The sequence below is a fragment of the Gouania willdenowi genome, chromosome 1 (assembly GCF_900634775.1).
Source record: "Gouania willdenowi chromosome 1, fGouWil2.1, whole genome shotgun sequence".
Classification (NCBI taxonomy): Eukaryota; Metazoa; Chordata; class Actinopteri; order Blenniiformes; family Gobiesocidae; genus Gouania; species Gouania willdenowi.
Window position 1 is genome coordinate 25,331,351 of NC_041044.1, and position 24,242 is coordinate 25,355,592.

The 24,242-nt window shown below is 37.3% G+C and overlaps 2 protein-coding genes across 2 annotated transcripts; both read left to right on the forward strand.

Annotated features, from left to right (window-relative positions):
- The first annotated feature begins 2,532 nt into the window (after nt 1-2,532).
- Nucleotides 2,533-5,369, forward strand: LOC114466681 (zinc finger protein 501-like). The gene is made up of 3 exons (XM_028452320.1): nt 2,533-2,684; nt 3,168-3,222; nt 4,124-5,369. The coding sequence occupies exons 2-3, from the start codon at nt 3,177-3,179 to the stop codon at nt 5,290-5,292; spliced, it is 1,215 nt and encodes a 404-aa protein (XP_028308121.1). The 5' UTR covers nt 2,533-2,684; nt 3,168-3,176; the 3' UTR covers nt 5,293-5,369.
- A 2,664-nt stretch (nt 5,370-8,033) lies between these two features.
- On the forward strand, nt 8,034-24,142 carry cfap52 (cilia and flagella associated protein 52). Its single transcript, XM_028451667.1, has 14 exons — nt 8,034-8,154; nt 9,225-9,424; nt 9,508-9,644; nt 9,863-9,991; nt 15,247-15,346; nt 15,581-15,697; nt 15,871-15,971; nt 16,111-16,281; nt 17,897-18,045; nt 18,130-18,275; nt 18,468-18,619; nt 18,802-18,904; nt 22,316-22,427; nt 23,576-24,142. Exons 1-14 carry the CDS (start codon nt 8,094-8,096, stop codon nt 23,755-23,757), a joined length of 1,860 nt encoding a protein of 619 aa, XP_028307468.1. The 5' UTR covers nt 8,034-8,093; the 3' UTR covers nt 23,758-24,142.
- Nucleotides 24,143-24,242: the final 100 nt, after the last annotated feature.

The window sequence follows — 24,242 nt, forward strand, 5'->3', positions numbered from 1 at the left end:
CTACTCAAGTAAGTACTGTTACTTATTGAAATTGTACTCATGTACAAGTACAAGTAAGTCATACATAAAATACCTAAGTACAAGTAAAAGGTAGCTCAAATAATTAGTACTCAAAGCAAAAGTTACTAGTTAATTTCACCAAGAATTTTATTGTTGGTAATAAATCTTGCCACAATTCCCTTGCATACAGGAAACATCTCATGTATAAACTTAAAAAGGAAAAGACGAGATTTTGCACAATTGGAAATTAATGTATTTTCCACAAAGGCATCTGTATAAAATAAAAGGTTTGTCAAAATGTACAACTATTTTTAAAATAACACTAATTAATTCAATTCAAAATAAAATAAAAAATGATCAGGCTCTAAGTATAGACACATTTATGAATTCTTAAACAGTGTCATGCCACATGTGCCATGTGGGTAACATACGGTGGCTGAGAAGTGCAAAACACATTTACAAATACCGCAACACAGGCGGTTTATGACGTGCTGCCTAGCCCATCCAACCTTTGCATCTGGGGGAAGGCAGAGACACCGGCTTGCCCCCTCTGCCAGAGGAGAGGAACCTTGGAGCACATCCTCAGCTGCTGTTCGAAAGCCCTGGGTGAAAGGCGCTACCGCTGGAGACACGACCAGGTCCTTAAGGCAATAGCTAATTCCATCTGCTGCGGGATTAGCCACAGCAAGAGCCTTCGCCCAGTGAAGAAGAGCATCACTTTCGTCAGAGCTGGGGAGAGGGTTGCAGTGACCACCCAAAATATCTCCCCTGGCCTGTTGGCAACGGCGCGTGATTGGGTGCTAAAGGTTGACCTGGGGAAGCAACTAAAGTTCCCCGAAGAGGTCGCAAAAACAACTTTGAGGCCAGACATTGTGATTACTTCAGTAGCCACCAAGCAGGTAGTTCTTCTGGAGCTTACTGTGCCTTGGGAGGACCGAATGGAGGAGGCCCATGAGAGGAAGAGGGCTAAGTACTCCGAGCTAGTGGAGGAGTGCAGGAGCAATGGTTGGCGGGCAAGATGCCAACCCATCGAAGTAGGATGCAGAGGATTTGCGGGCCAGTCTCTCTGCAGGGCCTACAAGATGCTGGGTATTGCTGGAGCCAGCCAGCGAAAGGCCATCAAGTTGGCTACAGATGCTGCAGAAGTGGCATCAAGGTGGCTCTGGATCAGAAGAGGAGAGGAGTGGCACGTAGGGTAGCGCTACCTGGGCACAAGCTGGGGCTTGATCAACCCCAGTTGGGTCGCCTGGAGGAGGGGGTCTGATTGTTGAAAGACCCGAAACCCCCTGTGATCCCAGGTTACATCACTAATGATGTGTCCAGGGGCACCACAAGGTGTATTTGAGAACTGCAAAACTTTTACAAATGCCACAACAAATTTACAATTTTGAAAACAAATAAACATAGTTATTAAAAAAAAAAAATGCAAATAGCAAAACACTTTTACAAATGTTGAAACAGATTTACAAAGGGAAGTGTTTCCATATTTGTTCATTTGTTTTGACCTTTTGTAAAAGTGTTGCAGTAATTTGTAAAAGTGTTGTGGTCATTTGTAAATGTGTTTTGCACTTCTCAGCCACCGTAGTAACGACATAATAGGTAGAAGAAAATTTCTTTTTTTTTTAAAATGACTGGGCTTTAATGAGAAATGGCCCGACTAAGAACATGTGGATTATGTTCAATGTGCCATTTGACCATGAAATGAAGATTAAAAAATAATCACAAAAAATAATAATTCACTCAGTAATGGTTGGGCAATAGAAATGTACAGTGTTGGGAGTAACTAGTTATTTTTGTAATATATTACAGTAATATATTCCTTTTTGAAGTAACTCAGTATAGTTAAACTTATTACAAAATTGAAAAGTGGTAATATATTACTAGTTACAATTAAAGTAACTCAAGTTACATGCATAAATAATATAAGTGCACATTTGCTTTGTCATTATCTTTAAATATAACTTATGGGAAACACAAAAAGAGCTTTCTGCTCCTGAAACAGCAGAAATATTTGAAACAAAACTAGACACTATCAGTGTGATATAATTAGTGTTCTGGACCAAAAGTAACTCAAAGAAGTGTAACTCAGTTACATTTAAAAAAAAAAAAAAACAGTAATGTTGTAATGCAAATATATTAAATTTTTATCCCAGTAACTAGTTATATAAATATATTACAAGTTTAGAGTAACAAATTACTTTATTTCTTCTAAAACGTACTTCAGTACAGGTGAAAATACTGATTTAAAAATATACTAAAAAAAAAAAAAAAAAAAAAAAAGTAGTAGTACTTATAAAAAGTAAGTCAGTTTTAATAATGTGATTATTTGTGATCCGTTATTCTTAAAAAAAAAAAAAAAAAAAAGTTGTATATTTTACGAGTAGTAATAATGCTTCACAAGCCATGGAACGCACCATGCAACCACAACCAACAGGTGGCAGCAATGTAAATTCAAAGATTACGGCTGCCTATGGAAGGAAGAGAAGAAGAAGAAAAGAAAAAGAAAAAAAAAAAAAAAAACAGCAGAAGCAGCAGCAAAAAAAAAAAAAGAAAAAAGACGAAGAAGAAGAATAAGGGAGACGTCAGGTTGTAGCGTGCTGAGGTGGCCTGCTACTTCTTTGTATGAACCGTTACATTTGCACATTGTGCAGAGTGGTTATTACTCATAAACGCAGTGAACAGAGGTGAGACCGTATCCTTATATTTAGTGAAGTCATGTACGGTGTAGTCGGCGAACATGGCCGTGTTAGCTTTAGCTGCATTAGCTGTTGCGACCCGCGTCTGGTTTTCTGCGTTACGTGGTTAATAGACTTGTTAAAGCCAAAATGTGGCGTAGTGTTAATGTTAATCGTTGGATGATTCGGGAATCCTACATGTGCATGATCAGGAACCCCTGTAAACGGTTCGACATCTTCATACCCGCGGGAACCTCTTTCCAGCTCCAGATGTGGAATTTACGCCATGTTTAGTGTTGACTGTTAGTTTTATATCAATATTTACTTATTCTGCGTTACCACATTACCGTTGTTTAGATTCGGGTTTTTTTTAATGTTATGCTTCATTTGATCTTATCCACTAATTCTAGTTTATGTGATTTGGATTGTCATTAAATGTGCCTATTTGCATTGCATGGATATTAATAAATCCCTCTTGGTTTTGGTGTTTAGACTGCAGCCATGGGACCAGAAGCTGTAGATGTTAAAGAAGAGCCAGCAGAAGAAGGTATGTGTATATTATAGACATTGATCATTTCAGTGCAACACTTTAAATAAATACCACATAGCTATTTTGTCTCTGGGATACATTTTTAACGATAAAAGCATGTTATTTTTGATTTATTGTACACGGTATTGGCTAGAGTTGGTGCATGTAAATATTTCAAAATCTCAACTAGCTTTAAAAAAAACAAACGAAAACACATGATTGCGATTAGGGGTGGGAACCTCTGGGTACCTCACCATGCATGGCTCACGATAACGATTATCTATATATTGGTTAGAAATCAATCTACTATAATCTATGACATAACAAGAAAAAAAAAGATTAATTGAAAAATACCATTTTATTTTATATCTCTGAAAGACAATAAATTGAAAAAGTGTCCTATGAACAGTGACATTATTTTAGTGCAACATTTCTGTAAATAAGTGTCAACATACCACTGTAAACAAATAAGTATGTCCAATAGTGCTTTCTGTAAACAAAATAGGGTCTTTCTTACCATTGACACCATTATAGTGCATTATTCTGGTAAACAATATATTGGTTCCTACAACAGTGACAGCATTTCTGTGACGACCTACCTGTACATTTTAGTGAAAAAGCAGAAAAGTTTTTGAAAATAATAAAATAAATTTTAAATTAAAAAAAAAAACTAAATTGAGCTTATCAATAATCGATTGTGTGAAAAAATATAGCAATATATCGCCGTATCGAGATATCGTCACATTCCTATTTGCAACGTTGTATTTCTTTACAGAAATAAAAAATCTAATTTAAAGTCACATTTACACTGTATTTATTGACTTCCTGATACATTACATAATGTTAGTAATAATTTTGTGTTTTTTGCCACTTCTTACAGCACTGCAATAACAAAATTCTTGATTTGATTGTGTCATAGCTGTGGGAGAAAACCTGATGACGCCAGGCTCAGGTTCAGGCTCGGGTTCCGGCTCGGGCTCAGGTTCGGGCTCTGGCTCTGGCTCAGGCTCGGATTCTGACACTTCTTCTGAAGTTGAGGACAAATCTGAAGTAAAAACCAACAAGCCCCTGAAGCGTTTTCCCTGTCCTGTCTGCGGCAAGCGTTTTGAGAAACCGTCCAAGCTGGCGCGGCATAAGCCAGTTCACGATAAGAAACCCAAGCTTGTTCACAAGTGTGAGCATTGTGATAAGACATTCACCCAACTGGAGAAGTTTACTCGACACCAGAACTTCCACAACAGAACCAACACACATCCCTGTCCCGACTGCGGAAAAGTCTTCGATAGACCTTCGAAGTTAGAAAGGCATCAACACATACATTTAAAGAAACCCAAAACACCTCATCAGTGTTCCTTCTGTCTGAAGACGTTCAGTAAACTGAACAAACTTGTCCGTCATGAGCGAGTTCACACTGGAGAGAAGCCTTTCACCTGCTCGGTCTGCGGGAAAGGATTCGCAGAGGCTGGTCACTGCAGGGACCATGAAAAGATACACGGGGAGCAGCAGGAGAGACCCTACAGCTGTGATGACTGCGGAAAGTGTTTCTATAAAGGCTCGACGCTCCGCCGACACTACCGCTCGCACACGGGAGAGAAACCTTTCAAGTGTGCATTGTGCGAGAGCAACTTCTCCCGCTCAGAGGGTTTGAGGAGGCACATGAAAAGCCACACGGGGGAAAGGCCGCACAAATGCATCGTCTGTGGGAAGGGATTTTATTCTCGTCAGGATTTAAAAATCCACGGATTAATCCACTCGGGTGAGAAGCCTCATCTCTGCCCTGTGTGTGGTAAAGGCTTCTCCCAGCTGGGCAACATGAGAGAACATGAACAAAATGTTCACATTAGATCTGAAAAATACATTTGTAATGAATGCGGTGCCAGCTTTACCCGCTACAAGTCAATGACACAACACCAGCGTGTGCACACGGGTGAAAAGCCCTACCTGTGTCTGGTCTGCGGGCGCACCTTCAGATGGAGCCATTGTCTTAGCAGACACCGACGGACATACACAGAGTGTCGGGTACCGAGGGACCCCTCCCCAGACTCCTCCCAACTATTAGAAGGCAATGCTGAGAGTACCAGTAGTTAGAGGAATTCCTGAACTCTTTACTAAACAATGACGAGGATGAGATGTCATTTGTAATTCCTGCTTTTACATGAATAAATCGCAAGGAAAACCCCAATAGGGTTTTTTTTTTTTTTTTTTTTTTTTTTTTTTGGGACATTGTTAACCTGAGCAACTTTGGATGACATAAAAGCTGATGTTGGTTTTTGTGTGTATGTATGTTCTCCTTTTACTCTTTCTAATATCTACAAAACATGGCCTGTGTAGTTGAGCCTCTTTTTTCTGTGTAATATCTGTCAATCAATAGACATGATAATCCTTTCTTCACTCTGTGATGTAACAATTTAAAAGTAAAAGAACAATGCATGTCTACGCTCGTCACATAATGTAATGTTTCTCTTGTCCTTGGATGAACATGGATTCTATTTATACTCTTGGAGATGCATACAGTAAAGCATGCACATCATTGTACAGCTGTTAATAAGAAAATGCCAAGAACACATCACGCTTTGCTGAAAAACAAAATAACATCTGCTCTAACTTATCTATAATGAAAGTGTGTTTTAAAGGAATGAAAGAAAAATGCATCAAGTTGCCAATTTGATTTGAAACCAAATGATTTATTAAACGGGCTCAAAAATATTTATGAGAAAGATAATGTTTTTGAGACTTTTGAATGAATCGTTTCAATGAGTATGTGCCCATGAGATAGATATATATATATGGTTTATATATTATATTTTCAGGCTTTTTGAGTAGTGTAGAAGAGTAGAGTAGAACAGATATTCTCCTTTGGTTCAACTGCCATGTTGTAATATTAATCTTTATCTTTGTGTTGTATTTAGATTGTGCTGTGCATGTATGGTATAGTGTAGACTCACAATTTTACTCAATACGTTGTTGGTTACTCTGACTGATCATTACCGGGCACTCATTTTACTGTAATAAAGACATTCTTAATGTGCTTAAATGTACTTTATTTGGATTTTAATGTTTGTGTCCTTAACTGTTCTGCTACATATGAGTTACTGTTGAAAGTAAGTACGTGTTGTAGTTTCAGTTGTATAACAATAATATAATGCTAATGTCCCTCATGGGTGTTGTGTGATTGTAGATGCAAATTTTGTTGTAGCTGAGCTTACTGCTACCTTGAGATTAAAGGAATTATGGTAGTTTTTAAAATATTTTAATTTGCAATTTGTCTTTTGATTAATGTAAGATATTTTGTATTAGATAACAATACGTGATGGATAGACGCTTCTATCTAGGGATGTCCCGATACAATTTTTCCATTTCCAGTAAGATACCGGTATTGCAGCCTTGAGTATCGGCCAATGCGGATATTGATCCGATATCAACATGAATCATACATACTTTTTATTTTTGCTCTCTTCTTTAATAAAAAAAAAAATGATTTTGTAGTGTGGAATGTTAGAAAAGACTTTATCATGTGATGTTACTCAAACAGAGAACAATAGTCAGCAACAGTAGATATGAGAAAAACTGACCCATTTATTATTAACCAATTGGTTACATACATTTGAACCTTCAACATAATATCTACAATTGAATAAAATAAATAAAAAATTAATTGGAAAATTAAAAAATCCGGAAATTTCAATCTAATATTCGTTTTCAGGCTAATATCGGACCGATACCTGATATCGGATTGAGACACCTCTACTTTTATCTTCTCTGTTTACCAAGCAAATTATATTTCTCAAATTTTCATTTAGGGTTAGAGAGGGATTCTTAAATTAAGACTTAAAGATGCCTGGGTGTCTGAAAGACTCTGGTTTGTGGTCTGCTAGAACAAAGAAAGGTTTACCTTGTATCTTTGAGAAGTGGAGAAAAATAGTGCATTTTTCCATTTCAAATTCAAACTGTTCGACTGGTAAAATAATTTTACAAATTATTTGGTTCAAATTTGGTTGAAGATGCCTGTTTGCTTCTGCTTTATTTGTGAGTTTGGAGCACTCTACTTTTCTGAGGATGAGATGGGTTTTATTAACACTTCATTCTGCCCCCTATGATTATCTATATTGTCATAGAGTTTTCATCTTTGTATTTTATTTGTTTTTTTCTTTTAATCGAATTAAATAAAAGAAGTAGATTTTTAAGATATTTTTGAGAGTTGTATTTATGCAACCAAAATAAATTCCCTGCACGTGCAAATGTACATGGTAATAAAAACGTTTCTGATCCTGATTACCTAAGCACTATTGTTCAAATTAATAAATTAATTTGGTCACAATTATGCAATAAAATAAATTCATTTATTTAATTGCAATAACAAAAACATGCATTGCTGTGTTAAAAAGAATGCACTTATTGTAGCGTTGACCTTTGACAGCATGTGCAGACGGGGAAAAATAAAAAAAATAAATTAATGCTGGAGTTGCTATTAACGGTATAGTAGGCTAATTAAGAGTAAAAATCCTTCCCTCCTGGTTTGGTATATAGTATAATATATATGAACTTATGTCTTGTGTTGATGTGCATTTATAGGCTTTAATCTAAAAGTTCTTGAATAAACAAAATTAGCTTTATTAAATATTTTATACTATCTTCTTATTACTGTTGAAAAGCTCAGTTTTCTTGAAATTATTTAAAACAATAAATAAATTAAAAACACAAAAGATGCTCCCTTAGTTTTAAATTAAATTAAAAGTTTTAAAATACAGGAAGTGACGCTGCCCACAAAACCGGAAATCGTGACACGGATATTGCCGTTGCTAAGTAACCGTTTGTTTGGTCATAGTGAGAGACAGAGACATTTAATTCCAAGCTCTCGGTTAACAGGAGATACTTTTTTTAGTTCAGCAATGGAGAATGAATCAAAAGGCGTGCAGCAGCTTGAACTGGAGTCTGTCATTGGATTTAACGGTAAGACATTAAAAAATCACCTGCAGAGCTGTTATTTAAAAAACACTCACCAGGTAATTAGCTTTGTAAATGATAATCAACTATAGGCATATTGTCATAATGATCTAGATAAAGAGGGAAAGAGTAACAAACAGTCACTGCTTGGCACACGTTTAGTCGGTTGGTGCTATTATAGTTTTTCTCCATTGATAAGACACTGTTCCTGAAAAATAGCACAGGTTTCCCTAAACACTGCACCCTATTTTATTTATTAGGACTCAATTCACAGAGCACTGCACATTTGAGTCAAAAGTGCATTTTATTGTCAAAATTTGAACTTTGTTTTCAAAATAAGAACACTGCACTGCTAAATACAAAAAATACAAAACACTGTCTCTCACTGTGTTCATATGTAGTATAAAACAAAATAAGAATATACAGTCCTCAAAAATGACAATTGACAGCAAACACAAAGGAATCAAAAAGGACCATTGCAGTGCCTGACTGGACATTACTAAATAAAAATGTATATTACACTAAATTACAGTGCTGAATTGTACACAGTGCAATGCAGTCTTTGTGCTAACTTAAAAAAACACACAAAAAAAGCGTGTGCTGTGAGTGAAAAGTGTGTTCACTTCAAATGAGCAAAAAAACGTGTTCAGTCTTTTGCCAAAAGAGTGCAAGAGTTTTGAAAAATGTGTGCAAACCATGATTTGTGTTCAAGGTTTTGACATCAGTGTCCTGTTTTTGAGAAATGTGTGTAGTCAGTTGGTGCCATATGTGCAGGGAACGCAACTTAGTGTCTTATCAATCAAGAAAAACTGTAAGTTGTTGTTGATGTTTTGTTTTATAATGTATATATATATATTTTTTATTTTTATTTATTTTTTATTTTATTTTTATTATTATTATTTTTTTGAAAAAGCTCTCTTAAATGCCAATAATTAAAAAATATAAATTTTGTGAGAGGAAGCAGGGCCTGAGACAGGGCCTTAGATGCAGCACACCACTCAAGAAATAGTTTCTTCCTTATCTGTCATTTTAAATGTTTTTTTTTTTACAATTCTCCACCTCTGCTATATCTTTAGGTCGTGTCGTCTCTGGCCTGCAACTCCATCCAGACAGACAACACCTGATTTACCCAGTGGGGTGCACAATAATCCTAAAGAAAATCAGCAATGGAATACAGGACTTTTTGCATGGGCACACAAACAATGTTTCATGCATTTCAGTTTCCAAAAGTGGAAAATATATTGCCTCCGGACAAGTCAATTCCATGGGTTATAAGGTAGCTATGCTTCGATGAGATTTTTTTGTATGTGTCACACATAATTGCTATGATAAAATTAGTAATTGCTATGTTTTTCTCAGGCTCCGATTGTAATCTGGGATTATTCAAAGAAAGCAATATATGCAGAGTTGGTGCTTCACATGGCCAAGGTTGAAGCTCTGGATTTTTCCCCTAATGACAAGTATCTTGTGTCTCTTGGGGGAGTAGATGATGGCAGGTAAACATCAATTATGTATGATGCACTTCAAATAATTTCACAATAACTACCACTTTCATGTAGACATACAGTATATTGCTGACAACAAAGATCATAATATAAAAAAATCCAAAAAGTAGTTTTCAGTTGTTTGTAGTCGTCGTCCTACATCCGTATTAATGTTACTCACACCTACATCAGTTGTTTTAGTTTATTTGCTTTGTTCTTTGTGTTTTCAGTGTAGTCGTGTGGAATATTGAGACTAAGCAAGCCATCTGTGGAAGCTTAGCTTCTCCTCAAAATGCTGGCCATTGTCTCACTGTGAAATATTCAAACACAAACGACCTTATTTTTGCTTCTGCTGGAAGGTGAGTGACTAGTGTCCAATGGAATTTTTGTAACTCCTCCTTTCACGTATAGTGCAAATCACATCAAGCATAGACACAATGAGGTCTATTTCAGTTATATATTCTCGTTTTAGTCAACTACCGGTAAATTTGAATTTGAATTTTATTTTGGCGGTCTCCACAAACTTAAAAAAAAGTACAGAACAAACATTCAATTGTCCAATTCATCCACCGAAAAGGGTGTAGGTTGAAGCAAAGCTTATATATACAGTACCTACCTCATCACAACAAAACAAAACAAGGTTCTCTACATAATGTCTCACACAAAAAATATTTAACTTATATTACTATTTTCACAAGATACAGTCAATATATATTCTGCACAAGTTTTATATATAGTTTACACACTCATATCAAACATATACATACGTACACAGACATACATACACATGAATGTATATGATTTGTATATAATATACTATTTCATATTTACAACACAAATTTCATCAATTAAATTTAGTGGCAATATATTAATTAATAAAGACCTTTCATTATGTTTAAGTATTAATATATTTATGCCATTATATACATATTATATCTTTATCAAATGACGTGGAGATTTTTGTTGATTAAATCGGTTACAGATAATAGTCAAATAATATATCAAGCATAAGAGTTTATGCACTTAAAAAAAACAAAAAACGATTCATTTACCATTGATGTACCTGATATGGGATGGTATGAATGTTTGTAAATACAGAGATTTGTTGTGATCAATGTGTATGACCACATGACCCATCTTATGAAAAGACAGTTAGCTTTACTTCCTGTTGGATCACTGTCTGTTGCGCAAGAAAAGTAGTTTTGATTTGCATACCTTCCAAGAAAAAAAGAAACGTAGTTCTTATTGGATTTCTTGTTATGTGAACATTATACTTTAGTTTTTAGTAGTTGAAGAAAATGACAATTTATTTTGATATACTTTTGGTCATTTTTTTTTTCTAAATCAGTCATAGTCCAGGTATTGTCATATTGGTGGTGTAGTGGTTAACGCGTCCGCCTTACAGCAAGAAGGTGCTGTTTTAAAGCCTTACTATAGGTCTACCTCCATTTTTTAAGTTTGAAATTATTTAGTCTTTTTATGGCTTACCTCCATTTTCTTGGCTTTTGACATTATTTTGCCCTTTTTATGCTGAACAATAATCTTACCCGGGGTGCACAATGTGGTTAACACGTCCACCTCACAGCAAGAAGGTCCTGGGTTCCAGCCCTGGGGTGGACACTTGGGTCCTTTCTGTGTGGAGTTTGCATGTTCTCATTGTGTTTGTGTGGCTAACATGACTGTTAGGTTGATCCCACCTTCCATTGGAATCTCCACAACTTTTTATCGTATTGGTTTACATTCACCCTAAAGCCAAAGCTGCTGCTGCCACTGAACATGCCAATAAAACTATGAATCTGTCTCTCCAGATGCTTACAAATGACTTATTATGGGTGATTTTAACCACTGTTTACTTGATAAATCTCTGAAAGGGCATGAGCAGTATAATAACTGCAGTACCACACGATTTGGCAAGACACTAGACAAATGGCTCTATTCCCAATGCATACAGAGCTGTTTCCCTCCCTTCCCTAGGCTCTGCTGACCATAACAGCATTTTGACCGGTCCATCTTATCTACCTGTGGTCAAGAGGTCAGACAAAATAACTAAGAGTTTGAAACAATGGACTCCAGATAGTAATGAGTCTGACAGACTGCAGGGTTGTTTAGAAACCACTGATTGGAATTGTTTACTCTTCCTCCAGACCAACCACATCGACGAGCAGGTAGACACAATGATAGCATATATCTCATTTTGTGTGAACAGTATAATCTCAACAAAAACCATTACAATATTCCCCAACAATAAACCTTGGGTCACCAAATAATTAAAATAATAATGCATTGGATTTTATATAGTGCTTTATCATAGACACTCAATGCGCTTTATAGAATTAAGGCATTATTCTTTCACTGAACACTTAGTGGTGGTAAGCTACTATTGTAGCCGCAGCTGCCCTGGGGCAGACTGACGGAAGCGAGGCTGCCATAGTGCGCCATCGGCTCCTCCGACCACCACCAACACTCACTCACACACTACATTTCTACTAGGCAATGTAGGTGAAGTGTCTTGCCCAAGGACACTGGAGCGACTGTCACCCACTGTGGCACCTGGAATTCTCAGTGGTCTCCCATCCGACTACTAACCAGGCCCGGACCTGTTTAGCTAATGAGATCGGGCAATGACAGGCTGGTATGACCACTAAAGCCAGTACTCAATAAGAAAAAAACAATCTTCTAAACTGGCTCGGGGAAAAAAGCAGGAGGTTAACCGAGAGGTCAAGCGTGTCTTTAAAAAAGTCAAGCTGGAATATAAAAAAAAAGTGGAAGTCTCTTTCACCCAGGGGAACCTCCGCTCTGCCTGGCAGGACCTGAAGAATATGGCCGCTGTGAACTGCACAACATCCAGTTGTAAACTATAAGCGACAACACATCTCTACCCAACGACCTCAACTCATTCTTTACAAGATTCAAGAAGGACAACAGCTCCAAACTGCATAACATAATCTCCTCACTCCACTATGGAGATTGTGTTATCACATTCAGCAGAGAAGAAGTGGTGAGAGCCTTCAAGAGGACAAAATCCAACACTGCTACTGGACCTGAAAACGTCTGTGGGGGGACTATTAAACAATATGCTATGTGGATGGGGGAGGTATTCCAGCAGCTGTCCCAGACCTCCGTGAGCTGCAGCACAGTGCCTCAGAAGTGTAAACATTCCACAATTATGCCCGCCCCAAGGAGAGCTCCACTAAAGCACTAAATGACCTGTGGCCTGTGGCCCTGACCTTTGTGGAATGAAGGCTATGGAGAGGATTGTTAAAGACTCCATGACCAAGTCTGTTAAGAGCATGATGCAACCACTCCAATTTGCATACAGGGCTGGCAGGAGAGTGGATGATGCCAAAATATTCATCCTGGGGACCATCCACACTCATCTAGAGACCAACTCAGTCGGCAGGTTACTGTTCGCAGACTTCTCTTCAGCATTTAACACCATGAAGCCACACATTCTTGCTGAGAAGTTAGTAATGCTCTTCAATTTGGACCACCAGTTTACTACAGTATGTGGATTATTGACTTTTTAACTAATCGGTCACAGAGGGTGCTTGTCAAGGGCTCATGCTCCATACGTCCTCGACACCATCATTGGCTCCTCACAGGGCTGTGTCCTATTCTCTCTCCTTTCAATACTTGACACCAGTGACTGCAGATCTCGTCAGCCAAACTATCATCTGGTAAAATTAGCTGATGATACAGTCCTACTCTCTCTGCTTTCAGCCTCCAATCTTCACAATAGCTCTGCTCTTCAGGAGATCATCACCTAGTGTGATGGTTCCTGTCTCCTGCTGAACCCAGACAAGACCAAAGAGGTTATCGTAACATTCTTCAGCAGATACAGACAACTGGCAGAGATCGTCACTATTACCATCAGGGGGAGCCCTGTGGAGGTGCATAGTGGAAGAGTACATGGAACTTGGCCACCATCTTTGATGGCCTTTTAAAGGGCCCATTTTACGCTAAATCGACTTTTCTGTGCGTTAAACATCATAAAGTGCTATTAGGGCTTCATACACATGCCCAAAGTGTTTTTTTCATTGATTCCCTCAATCATTAGTTAGAGGGTGATTTGTTCCTTTCTTACGGCAGGGTGAGCCCAAACACCTCGCTCCAATTTGATGATGCGTTCCCACTTCATTGACGAATTTGACGCAGCACTGAGCTGGAGAAGCCGTGCCTCCAGGAAGCTCTCTGCCATGATTGACATGTAAACAGACACGCACACGAAGGTGAGCATTTCAGCGTCCTTCGCGCAGTGCTATGTATGTATTTTCTACAGTCTATATATGTACCGGCGAACGCCCCGCCCCCATGCTCTGTCTCGTGATTATCAAGCAGTATGAGCTCGGCTAAGGAGTGGGTGGGAGGAGGGCGGGCAGTCCTCTGGCCCTACGTGACCGTGCGGGGAAGAGGAAGTCAGTGTCCCATCTATAGACACACCCACTCATGAATATGCATAAGTAGGCCACAAATCAGCCTGTTTGTGTAGAGTTGCTCAGAAAGTGACTTTTCAGAGGAATAAAACTCTGGAAAACAGGCGAGTTTGGGAAAATAAAACTCAAATACTATGTTTTTGGGGTTCTTAGAACAAATGGAGATGGGTGAAAAATAGCATGACATGGGACCTTTAAAGGTTTCCTCCAATACAGAGGAGATTCTGAAGAAGTGCTACCAGAGACAATACCTTCTCCGGAAGCTGAGTTCATTTGGAGTGGATAAAAAAATCTTGCTGACTGTTAACACGCTTTCATTGAGAGCGTGTTAACATTTTCATTCATCTCCTGGTTTTACTCAATCAACCTGCAAGACGGCACACACTTACTCAGCATCACTAAAGCCTACTCTAAAATCATTGGACACCCTGTTAGAGCCCTGTCTGCTTACTGTGACCAACAAACTCTTAGCACTGCTAAAAAGGATACTACAGAACACGTCACACATACTACACTCTGTGTTTGAGTGGCTCCCATCAGGCCGCCTGCTGCAATGTCCACGCTGCAGAACACAAAGGAAGGGCCACCTTTAACCCCACTGCAGTCCAGCTTCTGAGTCTGACCCCAACATCGTTGCCCAGCCCCCGATTGAATATAATGCACATGGCACTTTAGAGGAAAGCAAGGAACACTTTCCTGACATTTTCATTCACTGCTATCATAGCACTTATAGGCTTATTGCTTGCTCTGTTTTGTCCCATTTTTGTCTGTTTGTTTAATCCTCTATGCTGCTATTATGCCCATGAATTGGCCCTTGGGGATAAATAAAGTTTTATTGAATTGAATTGAATTGGACTCTAAATAACCCTTGGGAGTGTGAATGGTAGTCTGTCTGTGTGTGGACTGCGATAGACTGGCCTCCTTCCCAGGCTGTACTCCTGCCTAACTGACGCAGAAAGCTAGAGATAGTCACCAACAGACCCATGACCCTGAAAAGGAGCAAACGGGTTGGGAAATGTGTGGATGGATAATTATTATCACCTAATTAAATGTGGTTGACAACTATGATGACATGTTTAGTCACTGATGGTGCTTTTATTGTTGCTTTGCCTTGTATTTTATGCATTGTTTGTCTTTTAAAATTGTAATGTTTTTCACTTCCATCTGTCTTTATTGGACAGTGAGACATTGCGTGTTTGGAAAATGGACCCTGAGAACAGAAAATTGAGCCCCACAGAGTGTAGGACAGGCAAAATGAGAAGAACTGTGAAATGTGTCGAGGTAGGCGGCTTTCTTTTACTACTATTACTTATGTACTGTTTACTGAAATATGCACATTCAGGCATTAAGATATCACTGATCACCTGCTGTGGTGTTTGATTTTAACAGAAGCTTTATGTTTTTTCATTTTAAGATGATAATTTATCCAATAGCTTTCAAGCCGCATCATTTTGTGGGTGATCTGATGGCACTTTGGCAATACTTAATGTTATGTTGCTGTTTATGATCACACAGATCACAGAAAATGATCAGCTCCTTTTCTGTGGCACCACGAGTGGAGACATACTAAAAATCACCCTTGAGACGGGATTACTGAGTGCCTGTGGACCAGTGAAAACAAAAAACAATTTGGTAAATTGACATAAATTATCTTTCTTTTGAGGGGTAAAAAAACATTTAGATTTCAGACAGATTGGTAGAGGTATTTGGAGAATTTCTTTAAACATGGAAATTGAATTGGAAATAATACATAAAGCATTTTACAGTGGTACCATTAAATCTCAATGCTTCTATACTGTGGGCAGGGTGTTAATGTCATAAGGGTGCTGAAGTCTGGAAATCTGCTAGTGGGTTCTGGATCTGGCCTTTTATCTATTTACTCTGAGAACAATTTCAAAAAGCTCAAGTAAGTCCTGCATTTTCAATTTATTAATATCTTTGTAATTTTGACACTATAATAAATCTCTGCTGTGTCAAAAGAATATTTTTGATGCTGTCTATTAAATGAGTTGTGATTCTCTTTGTTTTTGTTCTCTAAATGTCAGGAAAGCCCAGGTGGAACAAGGAGTGACCTCCATCACTGTAAATGGAGACGAACAACATCTCTTTGTTGGGACTCAGGATGCTAAAATGTACCGCCTCAATTTGGAAACCTTCCAACCTGAGCTTGTATCCAGTAGCCACAATAATGCTATTAATGATGTAGCTATTCCTTTGTAAGTGGCACATGCAATGAAAACCAAATGGCAAGTTATATTAAACATTAATATAGTGTTGTACTGTAAGAGCACAAAACAACATCTAGTTATAGAAATTTTATGAATGCGCAATATTGTGAATTAGGGATGTAACGATTAATCGTAAGTCAGTTAAAAATCGATTCATAGGTATCACGTTTCAAATCGATACTCTGAAAATTGAATCGCAGTACTTTTTTAAAACAGCATATTTATCCTTCTCTTGTCCAAAAGCGAAGGCGGCGGGCGGAATCTCCTACTACTCTCTTTCTGGCTGCCTACTACTCTTAAACATGTTCATAAATGATTTCTTACCCCTTTGGCAACGAAAGAATATCTGTAATAATACGTGAATATCTGTAAAAGTCACGTTTTTCTATTAGCTTTGTCTGCTAGCGCATAGCATCTCTTCTTCACTGCTAGAATATCTGCATGCCAACCGACCGCTGGGTTACCAGTGCCCTCTGCTGATCCAAACAAATATCTGATGTAAATACAGTGCAATGACTGTCCAATTGCTAAGGCACAAAAAAACATTTTTAGTTGCACTTTTAAAAAGAAAAATAACTATTATGCAGTTTTACATTGTTTACTATAGAACCAGAATTTAAATTATAGGTTTCTTTTTCTTTTTTTGTATTATTCCTTTATTTATTTCATTCAAGATTTATTTTTGAATAGTTCATCAAGGGATTCTTTTGACAATGAAAAATAAAAGGAAAATAGTACAGTATTTTCTAGTTTTTACCTGAAAAAAAATAAAGGAATATTTTATATTATATCATCATTTGTCTACAGTCCCATTTTGTAAAATAAATCATGAGAGAATCGTATTATGAACCCAGTATCGTGAATCGAATTGTATCGGGAGTTGAGTGAATCCTCCTTTTTAAACAAAACAATCAAGATACATGAAGCTGATCTTACTTATATAACAGTTACCTAGTACTTACATACTTTTTATATGCGTGGTAAAAACAGCATTTTTACAAGATTTGGGCATTTACAGCTACATAATGAGGGGGAAAAAATCAAACCGCTTAGAAATGGGTAAATTAATTGAATAATTCTACTTTGAGATTAAGTGCCTCTTATGTTTGTTGATTTACAAGTACTCCTGCAGTCTGCTCCACACACAAAAGATGGCACTGCTAAGTCACACTTCTCAAGGCACATATGATGTCTTTGGGTTGATTAGGAAGTAACGTCTGTTATTTCATCAGTTAATTATATAGTCGGAAATACTAATACTTAAGTTTAAACAACCCCCGGTGCTTTTGGTACATGTTTTAGGGTTAGGGTTAGGATTAGATTTAGGTTTAGGTTAAAACCCAATATTGCAACAATTTTTTGGGTTAGGTTAGGGTAAGGTTTAGTCTTAGTCACGCAACCTAAACTGGCCAATAACTGACCTATCACGTGAGCTAAACTGGCCAAATAGGGGCGCTGAGTACGGATAGAATGGCAGTATATTGATACGACAACCGTACGGATAGCCACTGCCTATTTGAATGTATTATTTTCCTGTGAAGATAATATTTGTTAATATGGTTTAATGGTATTGTATTCATTATCGTTTTTGTTTTTTTATCAGTGGAGTATCAGAGTTGTTTGCAACCTGCTCAAAAAACGACATCAGACTGTGGAAAAAAGGCAAACCCATTGAGATACTGCGCATTACTGTACCCAACTTGACCTGCAACGCTCTGCACATCATGCTGGATGGAGCTAGCTTCATTAGTGGTGTGAATTAAAACATCACCCAGAAAGTTGGTAAAGTTTGTTACTTTTTTTATTTTCTATCAGTGACATTTCTCTAACTTCTAGCATGGAGTGATGGCAAGATTCGAGTGTTTGGACCAGAAAGTGGCCGTCTTATGCTCATAATCCCTGATGCCCACAGAATGGGTGTGACTGCTATTGCTGGCACTCGGGACTGTGAGAGGATCATCAGCGGCGGAGAAGAAGGACAAGTCAGTGAAGGAGAAATATATGCTAAATTAGTCAATTACACTAAATCAATGCATTGACATTGTCAAAAAGAAACAAACACAAAGAAACACTAAAATGATTAAAAAACAAAGAACACACACATAGTGTCAATGATGCAGTTTTTAAAACTTCAAAATATAATTGAGAATTGTACTGTTCATTCAACTGTATAGGTGCGATGTTGGGAATTGCAAAACAGTGTATATCGGTTATTGGGGATAATGGCAGAGCACAAAACCACCATTACCAGTATCAACATCAAGAGTGATGACAAACAATGTGTCACTACCAGTGCTGATGGTTCCTGCATCATTTGGGACTTAGTGTGAGTAGAGTGAAGGACATTCTTTATTTTGTGTGTGTTTTAAAATTCTGTAGTTTTGGTTTCATTTAGTAGTTAGAACTGCTGTTTTCAAAAGTATTGGTGCACATCTGATGATTGAGAAATGATTGCCATTTCATTATTGTTTTGTTTTTTAATGTCCTCTGGACTCTTTGCATCTGCAGGATGTTTGGATCCCTTCAAATGGTGATCGACAACACAAAGTTCCAGGTCGTGTGTTACCATCCCGAGGAATACCAAATCATTACCAGTGGTTCTGATAGGAAGGTGGGATTTTTTTTTGTTTTTTGCTTTTGTTTTGTTTTTTAAAAAATCTATTCATCCGTCCATCCATCCATCCATCCATCCATCCAGTGGCTTGCAGGGGCATTTCGAACATGTATTTTTTACATATTGAAATTATCCTTCCTTCTAACAACATTTTTCAACTGGGATTTGATGGTTAATGGTTTGACTCCAAGGCTATATACCTGCCTGTCCTTATGTCAAATGTACATTGACTAAACTAATCCATAAGATACTAATCCCTAAATGTATTGGGGATTTAATGGTGACTTATTGGTCATTTAATGGTGATTGACTAGTACATTTATATATTGGTGATAGAATGGTGAGTAACTGATAACCAGTGAACCACTAACTCACCATTACCTCACCAATAAATAATGAATAACTCAGGATTAAGTCAACAATAAGTCACCATTAAATCACCATTAACTCACCATAGTCCATGTCAGCCAAGGTAGACAATCTATACTCAAAATGACCTGGGCCACTGGTACGAGGACTTATCGTCTTATTCACATTTGGCCAATTGCATTTCTTCTCCATGCAGTCAAATATGACTAATTTTGCTGAATGAAGCAATATTTAGTTGAATGAGCTTATAAAGTGAATAGTAGCAACAGTACTGTTTATCTACTCTGCTTCTAGTTGACTCCACACCGCAGCCATATTATTGCCATGTGCACGCTGAGAAATGAGGACAAATTGTGCTGATTAACTGCTCTGTGGTTGTGCTGAGCAGGCGGAGCCAGAGTAAGAAGGTATTCATGGAAGGAAAGAAATAGAAGCGATAGGAGGGCTGTGGTGTGCCTTCCTGTAGATGTGCCTGTGCCACCCTAGTGCCAGCCAGATACACCATCTGCTCATTCTAGGACACAGGCGCTCTGTCTGAGACAACAAACACTGGTGCTGTCTCCTTCCTCTTACTCATAGCTCTTTTTTACCTTTCAGCATGTCTGTTTGGGTGCATTCCCTGATACGGAAACAGCAAAGAAAAAAGGAACTCGTGCAAAAATAATGAAATAGATTAAATAGACACAAGGAGGCACTTCTTAAAAGACAGTATTTTGTGTCGCAGGAGGATTCAGCTAATGGTGGTGATGATGATGCATTTTTACAAGATACAGACATTGTGCTGACTCTTCCCTTTTTCAGAATATTGTTTTTAATGACAACCCATGTAGCCTAAAATCTGATTATCATACTCCAATTACAGGAACACAGTTTGTTGATCAGCGGAGTGATAGACACAAGAACCAAACACCTTTTGGAGCACATCACTGACCAAAATTATATTAGTTTACAATATTGGAGTTTTAAAAGCTTAATTGGGAAGGTTTTTTGTCACCTTCTGTTATTGTTAGTGTCTTTACAGTGAACGCTGGTTAAATTCAGCAGAATGTGATGTAAAAAAGATTAGAATCCTGACTTTTCACATGAAGAACTGATTCTCGATCATTTTTAATTTGTATGCCATTTTTGCCAAGCAGTTTTATTAAATCTATATTACTGTTAGTAAGCTGTTTTGTTTCATATAGGAATGCACCATTCTGAAGGGGTGTGGATGTTTAAGGAACAAACTTTAAAATGATCTTGTGCATTGTGAGGTCAAGTTATTACTTTGAGACTCACACTGTAGGAGGTCTAACACAATGGCCACATCTGTTTCTGTTCCAATTCATAGAACCCAACAGTATTTGATATGTGTGGGAGATTAAAACTTTCTCCCTGCTCTGCAGAATACAATTGTGCTGAACAGAAAAATGAACTCCTGTCTCAGCAATTCTGCCATGATTTTTGGACTATTTCTGAATACCTCTGGAAGGCCAAACCTTTTTATATTTTTTTTGATAAAAAGCATTTTAAATGATATACTTAATAATTACATCATTGAATATCCTAAAGTCAAATCTACGACAGCTTGAATACAACATTTGCATCGGTATTCATAGACCTCATGTCAGGATGTCTTTAGTTTATACATATAAATAGCACAAAAGGTCTGCTCTTGTACTTTGCTTTTGTGATATTTCATCCATGTGATGCATAAATACCTTCAAATACAGCTTTGTGAGGTTTGACACGCTGACTGTTGTTATGCCTCAAGGATGATCTAATATTATCAGTATCAGGGAAAACAAGGCATGCTTTTGTGAAAAGGTTTAAAGGAAACCAAAATCCAGCTTATTTACATGATCTTAGAATACTTTGCAAGTATTTTTAATCATATGTGTTTTTTATTGATAAATGAATGTCCAACCAAAGCTGGTCCGTGGCTTACATAGGCGGTACAGGCAAATGCTATAGGGTCACCAACCTTTATCAAGCTACATCATTGGTAATGTATAGTCTGAAGGGCTACCAGTTAGAAAAGCACTTCTTAAATACCACATTTTCATTGTTTCAATTTAATTAGAGGGTAAGATAATAAGGAAAGCTAGCAGTAACTTAACCCTCCTATTTACCTTGGGATCAATTAGACCCCATTCAATGTTTATCATTCAAAAAATAATAATTTACTTTTTTTTGGCTTCATATTTCATGATTTTTTCTAATTTGATAAGTACAATTAATTAAGCATAAAATTATCATGATGAAAATTTCCTCTGGGGTCAATTTGACCCCAAGCTGTTTTTGTTATTTATGTATTCAACAAATAAAAAAGAGCCTGACACAAAAACTTGGGTCAGATTGACCCTAAGGGTAAAATGTGTTACAAATATTTGAGAATAATAGGAGGGTTAAAAAGGTAGGAAATGCTGAGGTTTCAACATGAAACACTTTATTGCTCCCTGCAATTGTTTCATTTTAATAACATTTTATTGAAAATTCCCTTTGTGTTTTCAAAAATATATCTTATGTATATCATATTATATATAACATACCACTAACCATACATCAGATATGCAATACTTAAAAATATTTGTCACAATGTTTCTGTGAAAATAAACATTTATAGGTGGTTAATTTAATACTAAAACTTTATCAGCAGAATTTCACTTTACTCAGTAAAGGTAAATACTCTCATATGTACGGTATTTATCTTTGTGAGTTTGAATCCTGGAAAGTAAATTAGATCTTAGATGGAGCTCCATGGTAACTTGAGCTCCTGTGGGCACCTCACATGGTCCATGCGGGCTACCTGGTGCCCACAGGCACCATTTTGGTAACCCTTGCTGGAAACACTGTCCATCCAGGGGGCGCCACACATGGAAGACGAAAAAACTGAATTCTTCTATCATACCTCGCCTCATTATAGTAGTCACTTTTTTTTGCGATTGTGCCAAATGATTTAGTACCAGTTCAGAACGAGCAATAGTAAGTCAATGTAAATACATTACATAATTAATGTGCGGTGACTTTTACTTAATAAGTGTGTTTACTCTTTTACAGGTGACTTACTGGGATGTGTTCAATGGCAGCAGGATCAGAAGTGTAGTGGCCTCAGAATCTGGGACTATCAATGGAATGCACATAACACAGGATGGAAATCACTTTGTCACCGGTATGGTATATTTGCATGTAGCTGCATGACTAATGCTTTTTCACTTTTCGTATGTAGTCGAGATCTTTACTCAGCAATTACACCTAAACAAAACAAAACAAAAACACTTGAATTTTAATTATCAATAAAAACACTTTTATTTTTGCTGCTTAGATTCTCATTTGATAAACAGTCATTAGTTCATCTCACATTCTAATTAAATACCATTTGTCTGAATTTGGCAATTGAAAATTGCCAAATATACTGTTCTCATAGGAGTTATTATTATTTTTCTTCCACAACTCCTTTGTCATGGAACTCCTCTGAGGCTAATAATGCAGCACTAATGACACGTGCAGTATGTCATATCATAGGGGCAATGTCAAGGATATGCAGTCGACCTTTGTTAAGGTCAAGGTAGCGTCAAGTGTCAAAAACCAAATTTTTCCATATCTCTACCAATATTTATCGTACAAGTTCGATGCTTACATTTATGAAAAGCTCATCTCAACTTGAGTATTATAATTATGTGGACCGAAGCTGTACGACCTACCAGGGTCAAAATTCATGATGTCACAAAAAAAATAAAAAATAAAAAATTTTTTTCCATATAACTTGTCCACTGGTACCATTGAGCAGCTTCGCTCAAGGTACCATTGAACAACATTTCCTTTCAATGTGTGACCAATTGACCTTTACTCAAGGTCATATTAAAGGTCAAGAACTCCTCAGAAAAGTGAACAAAGTGAGACCTCAACACTCTCAGGATGACGAAGCTCAGCCAAAACAAAAAAAAATATATACTTTTTTCCATATAATTTGGCCACAAATTGAGATACAGTGCTCAGACTGGTAACATTGAACAACATTTCCGTAACATTGACCTTCACTCAAGGTCATATTTTAGGTCAAGGTCAGTCTTTTGCTTTTCCTGCATTATTACTTTCAATTTCATTAGTAAAAACAACAATCTTGTCAACAAATCCATATACAGGTTAATTTAGCCAATTTTCAATTGCCAAATAGGTATTTGTCTTGTGAATACAGGTCTTGCCTAGTTTTAGTATGTGTTTATTAATTGTTTATTTAATTGTTATTTAAAGAATTATAAGAGCAGCTGCTCAAATATCCCTCAGGTTATGGACACTTTATTTGAACTTTTTCTACAGGTGGAGATGACAAACTAGTGAAGGTTTGGAACTACATGGAAGGTCAAGCAACCCATGTCGGGATGCCACACGGTGGCAGCATCACTAGCGTCAGAATTTGCTCCAACAACCGAATCATTGTCAGCACCAGTGCAGATGGAGCCATTTTTCAGTGGCGATTCCCTCACCCTCCTGTTTGTTAGGAAAGAAGGCCAACTAGAAATGGAATCAGTTGGTGTATCTGATTCTAAATTGCTCTTACAATGGCCTCAACTTCAAGCCACTTTGTTATTTTAGTTTGGACTGGAGATAGCAGGTGTTATTTTGATGTAAGTCTAGAGCAGTGGTTCTCAAACCTTTTTTCTTAAGTAGCCTACCCCCTTTCTCTTACTTTTGAATTCAAGTACCCCCTTTGTCCGATTACACCATTTTGCTCAGAATAGATATTAAATTTTGGAGCACAACGATGAAATAAAAGAGCAACCCAAAGCAGCACAAGTTGCCATTTTGACTGAAAAATCTGCTAAATGATCCTGAATGCTTCACTGCTATTGAACTCAATGGACTAAAAGGGGTAATTTTCATCATCATTGACGTCATTTCAACATGGCGGCGCCCAGACTCTCAAACAGTAAAATAGTCCCATTTTTAGAAGTTAATAAAACAAATATGGTGCAAAATAATGCAT